At 30.1% G+C, this 5,951-nt stretch overlaps 1 protein-coding gene across 1 annotated transcript; it reads right to left on the bottom strand.

Moving 5' to 3' along the window:
* Window positions 1-3,088: 3,088 nt before the first annotated feature.
* LOC111300620 (uncharacterized) lies at window positions 3,089-5,707 on the bottom strand. Its single transcript, XM_022896248.2, has 3 exons — window positions 5,371-5,707; window positions 4,981-5,267; window positions 3,089-3,424 (listed from the first exon to the last, which is right to left on the bottom strand). The coding sequence occupies exons 1-3, from the start codon at window positions 5,437-5,439 to the stop codon at window positions 3,373-3,375; spliced, it is 408 nt and encodes a 135-aa protein (XP_022751983.2). The 5' UTR covers window positions 5,440-5,707; the 3' UTR covers window positions 3,089-3,372.
* Window positions 5,708-5,951: the final 244 nt, after the last annotated feature.

The raw sequence follows: 5,951 nt of genomic DNA, 5'->3' as shown, positions 1-5,951 counted from the left end.
CAAAAATATTTTGGGTAATATTGTATTCATAAACATATTTCCACAAACCATATTCTCAAAATCAAATTCTCGTATTATAAAGCAAAATAAATTATTATAAAATTATAAATTTTATTAGTCTCTCTAACATACTATAATCACACTTTACCTCTGCAATATAAGTCAAAATCAAAATTACTTTTTTAATGTAATGGGATTAAAGTATATCAGAAGTAATTAGATTATTGCACTTAATAGAACAAAATCACAATTTCCCTTTTATTGTAATGGGTTAGAAGAATATCACCAATGGCACGGTGAACAAAACAATTATTCTCAATTGGTGGCACGTTCGAAACTAGTTTCTAGATCATAAAGTACATGTTGATATGGCCAATAAATAACCTCTGTTAGCAGGGTTGAAACATAGCCATATTAAGAGATAAAACCAAATTATAATTTTAGATTACCAAATATAAACAAATCGATATTCATATATTTTCTCATAACATAATTTCGTACATAATAAATTTCGTATATCATTCAAAAGTAAAATTTCGTATTTAAAAAATGATGGATATATCAATATATTATTATGAAATCATATTCAGAGATCAAAGAAATAACAAAATCATAGCCAAATTCATAATAAAAAAAAATCATATATATACATTTTGCATGTTTAATCTGATTTACAAAATAAATGGACAAAACAATATACATTATATATATATATATAAACTCTAGATATACCGAGACTGATTTTTAAAGAAAAAGATATCAAGTTATTTACGTATACTAGCTAAAAAACGAAGTAAAAAAAAAAAAACAAAGAATTCAAAACCACACATAACCTATTAATCCAACAACATTTGAAGTCACAAACCAAAACTTATCTATTATCAAAATAATGACTTGGCTTTTCTAGTAAACATTCTAAGGTATTTAAGGTGTAGCAACATTTTTCATTAATTAAAATTAATTCTCAAAATATATTTTGTAAGTAAAAAGGATTTTATTTTATGATTTTAAAAGAATATTAAAATATTCAAAAATTGAAATAATAGACTAAAACTCAAAATCAATATCAAACATTACTTTAAATTTAGCTTTGTAAAACTTCTAAAGAAAAATAAATTCTTTTTATAAATTGACAACTTAAAGATAAATTTACAAAATATATGAATTCATACAAAAATTGATTAGAATTTATATGGTTTATAAAAAATTAGATAAATTATTAGGAAAAAATAATTTTCAAAATAATTTAAAATTAATTTAAAAAAATAATTTGATTTTATCAAAAAATTAATGGTAAAAAAATTTCAATATAAAAATTAAAAGTAAAACAAAAGCAAAGAAAAGATAGAGTTGAAAAATATATAAAAGAAAAGAGGGTTAAAATTGAAAAAAAAAATCCCAATTAAAATTTGCGTTTTGTCGGACATATGAGAGTCTTACACATGACTGGAGCTATAGCACGATGAACTACAGCACATTTGCTACCAAACGAAAAAAATGGTGCGATTACAAGTTTCATTATCGCCTAATCGTTGCTGCAGCAGAATCCAAATGGGGCCTAAGTTTGACGAGCTTGGCCCGAACTCAAGTCAATTCCATGAATACCATTAAATATTATTTAGTATCTCATAAATAAATAGTTTATATATATATATATATATTATATATATGAAGAAAAATACTTTAAATTTAAATAATTTGTACCCATCGCAAAATCATTTAAACAATTTCCCATAACCTCTACAAAATGTAAGCATAGATTAAAGAGTGTTGAAGATTATATATCCTTCGACTTTAACTCCAACTTTCATTACTTTATTTTATTATTGCTAAAAGCACTTCTTGTTGATTAATAGTTTCGATTCTTTTAAACTAAAGGAAGTGTTAACATAAATATATTGTTGAGTTTTCATGATTAAATTATGTTGGATCAAATTGAGTGCGTAATTGGGGTTTGGATTAACTTTTTTTTAAATGTTTTTAAACCGTCCACACCCCATTTGATCACAAGCAATACCTCTTAACAAGAAAGACTATTTTAGTTAATTTTGAAAACACAGTAAAAATCATTCATATTTGGGTTAATTAATTTTGATAACATAGTAAAAATCATTTATTTTAATCCTACATTTACCATTACATTAATACACCCCATTAATTTTCTCATTTCTCATTACATATACCACCATCTATTAAAGCACATTAGAGTGGGATTTATCCCCCATAAGTACGGAATGCCTTCTAAGCTTTCCTTGGTCCTAAAAGAAAGAGTTAAAAAGTTCCAGCACAAAAAAGAATTTTGTTCATAACCATCCCTTCTTATTGGTTTCACAAAATATTCATTAAGCAAACATGATTCCGCCAATTTCTGTTCTTTTTTTTTTCCCAGTCACTCACTGATATCTAAAAACGTGCTTTCAGAATCAAGTAATTCAGGACGCGTTCTTGAAAGGTCAATCATCAGAAAATGAAAACTAACAACTTCAAAATTCTGAAAAAATTCTTCAAATGACAACTAGCTAGTCAGTTAAAAGTGAGCTCTTTCAACCTTCTATTGTTTTTATCAGACATCTTCCAGCCCAGCTACAACTTATTCCAGGAAGAGGACAGAAGAAGATAATGGTTCATTCTTCCTCCACCAGTTTCTCCCCCTTTAACATCTGGCTACAAAAGCCACAAGCAAAGTACATAGCAACTATCATTTCAGAAACTAGGTTATCATCCTATGACCATGTCATTCCAACATGAGGTTTACTATGTAATTTGACTTGCGGCACAAACCCTAGGACATTGGAATGGATAGTAATGAACCCTGAACCCAAACGACACTATCTATCTAGCTTATTTGGCTCATTCATAACTCAAGAAGACCTTGCAAAAGCATCCAAGCCAGAACTTCCTACTCCTGACCCCTAAACTGTCTCAGAGTTGCATGACTCTTTGTGTGAGTTTAGACACACACACACAAATATTTACAATAACTAGCAATTTGGATCCCAGAAGCTCCACGTTCTTCAAATCACTCCTCCAATACAGTGAAATTGCACAAACTATAAGCACAAATTTGCTCCTCATGGTATAAAGCACCACAAACTCATAGAATATTCTAGTAGAACCATAGACTTATAGATTGCATTATAAAATTTTCTACGCACTTGTTGGTTTTAAGGCATTCCTTACATGTAAATTTCATCCTAAGACACAATAACAGTTCAACAAGTTGAAGTTGTCACAAAACACCAAACATGAAAAAACTAGATTAAACATAAGTTGATAACAACAAACTCAATTCTAAAAGACAGCAACCACTTTATTACTCACTAGATTCTATACTTAATATTTCTACCAGCAGACGAAATTTCTCCATTCAGTTCAATTGTCACCTGATGCTTGCCTTTCCTCATTCTCTCTTCGTACTATTTCACTGCAAAAATGAAAAACAATTTATTTAGTTTTACAAGCACCATTTGCATCCAGAAATATCATAAAAATCTTGGGATACTAAAAGGCCATTTCCTGGCTGCATACATTAAGGACGACTGATATAATTCAATTAACAGTAGTCAAGGCTGCACTAACTGCATATTTAGTAAGGGAAAGGAAATTGGAAAAAGGATAACAGGAAGGGAAAAAAGGATAATTTCCAGTAGAAAAGGATCATTTCAAATATAATCTTTCCATAGACAAAAGAATAGAAAGAGGTACTTGATTGAATCAAGTAATTGTGATCCCTAAATCTCTCTTTCATATAGTTTCTTTCTATTCCATCGACCAACTTAAAGCCAATTTGTCCTACCCTATTTAAAAAAGAAATATGTATCTATATATATATATATAACTAGATCAATGCATAATTGTTTGCTTTAATAGCAAAGCAAAAAAGAATTGGTGAAATTGAAAAGCCATCAATTAAATTATGAGTCAAACAACTTTCTAAATAGCTTTTCTTCCAGAAGCAAAATTTTAATCACAATTAAAACCTAAGATAAATCAAAGCAGTGACAGGTCCATATTCTTGTGTTTTGTACTTGGAAGTGGAGAAAGCTTCTTTGCCTGGCACTCCGGCAGATTAAGCGAGATCTAGATTCAGGCATAAATTGAATATGAAAGAATCCTTTTAATTCTGGAAATTCAAGACTACTCATTGTAGAGTGTCTTAGGGAAAAGAACCCCAGGGTTCCCTGGCATAAACTTCTAGAAAACAGTCTATTATTTAGTGGTTGGCAATCCTCGACTGGATTGCAACTTTAGTTAAGTTCTGTTCATAGAACATTTCAATTCATTCCAATCTTTATTATTTCTAATCTAATGTAAGCTTCAGGAATAAACAAATGGTTGGTTATTCAGATTATGAGCTTTTTGGGTCTATTGGGGACATGAGGCAATAGTTTTGTTGCCAATGTGCTAAGGGTTGGTTGGTCCAATTACATTTACTAAGTTCAAAACAAAAGGAACTCTATGAAGCACTATAACAATAATAAAGTAGCTGCAATGATCTTAAAGTCTGATACAAATGATGTTCAACCATGGCTTAATTCTATATCAGAGCTTGCTAAGTAAGAAGCCAATAAATGAAGGAATTTCTCAGCAGTGAAGCCTCAATACCAAAATCTTAATTCTATATTGGTTTAACTTAGTTTCTTCAGTAGCAAGTTATCCAGGGTCTTTGTATGATAGAATTTCCATCATCCAAAAAAAAAAAAAAAAACAACAATAACGAATAAAGCCTTAAGCAAATTGAAACACAATCACCCTAAAAACTATGAAATCCAAGTACAGTTTACATAAATCACTAGTCATGATCAAAGAAATTTTATATCAACATAGAAAATAATTAAAATTTAACAAAATTGGTCCATGAAAAATATATAAAAATACATTTTCATATATACAAAAACGCAACAACTAACAACCAAAGGGAGGCCAAATTAAAGCGTAAACAAACATTGAGAATAAAAAAATTGAGAAAAAAAAAAGTACCGAAGCAAGTTCTTGAGATTGGCGACAGTGGCGAGATCAGCCTGTTGGGAGGCTTTGAAAATTCGGAACATGAGGGCCAACTTGATTTGGGTCCGGGCACTTTGCTGGATAATGGTTTTAGTTTCTCTCTTCAATTCCTCACACTCGCTTTCAATCGCTTCGAATTTTTCCCTCACTTTTCTCTGCCCTTCTCTTATATTCTTCTGTTCCTCGCTGATTTCCTCCATCTCAGCTTTCAGCCTCCTTAACTTCTCTTGCATGTTCTTCGTTCCACTCTTTCTCTTTCCCTACAAAACATTGAAAAATTTTCAAATTATTAAATCATAGCTCAAAGCAATTTCATATTTTTCAAAAAAACAAATGAAAGATGCAGTAAGAGAAACCGATTACATTCTTGGAATGCAATTTGAAACTTTTATTATAGTGATGAAAACGGCCACGTAAACAGAAGGGAGCCATTGTTTCGTCTACTCTCAAAATTGGCCCTAATTCTAATTCTGATAAGTTAGAATCAGAGATGGAGAGACTGATTTATTTATAATGAATAAATAAATTCATAGACGTGAATCACAGACACGAAGCGAAAGAGATCGCGCGACTCTAACGCGAAAACCCTGATTCTCGAACGTTATATTAGAGAATAGCGCTATCCTTATTTATTTTTCTTTTTTTCGAGTGTTTATGTAATTTCAGTTTTTAAAAATTTTCATAGTTTTTTTGCATTAAAAGAAAACCGCCCTACAATAACTTCTGTTGCAGAGTAAAAAACAACAAACAAGTAAAAAAGAATTCGCTGAAGCCTGAAACGATAGCTCTTCAATTTCACTGGGTTTATCAAAGCGTGAAGCTCACGCTTTCTTTTTATAAATTATATTGTTAGTCCTTTAAGTTCTGGGTATTGCTATATTGGTACCTCAACTTTTAATTTTCGGTCCTTATATAGGATTTTGATTTTTTACTAAAAAAGAATT

The sequence above is a fragment of the Durio zibethinus genome, chromosome 18, assembly GCF_047325235.1.
Source record: "Durio zibethinus cultivar Kanyao isolate XHJ-2024 chromosome 18, ASM4732523v1, whole genome shotgun sequence".
Taxonomy (NCBI): Eukaryota; Viridiplantae; Streptophyta; class Magnoliopsida; order Malvales; family Malvaceae; genus Durio; species Durio zibethinus.
Note: the sequence above shows the minus strand (reverse complement) of the source record. Positions and strands in the feature narration are given on the sequence as shown.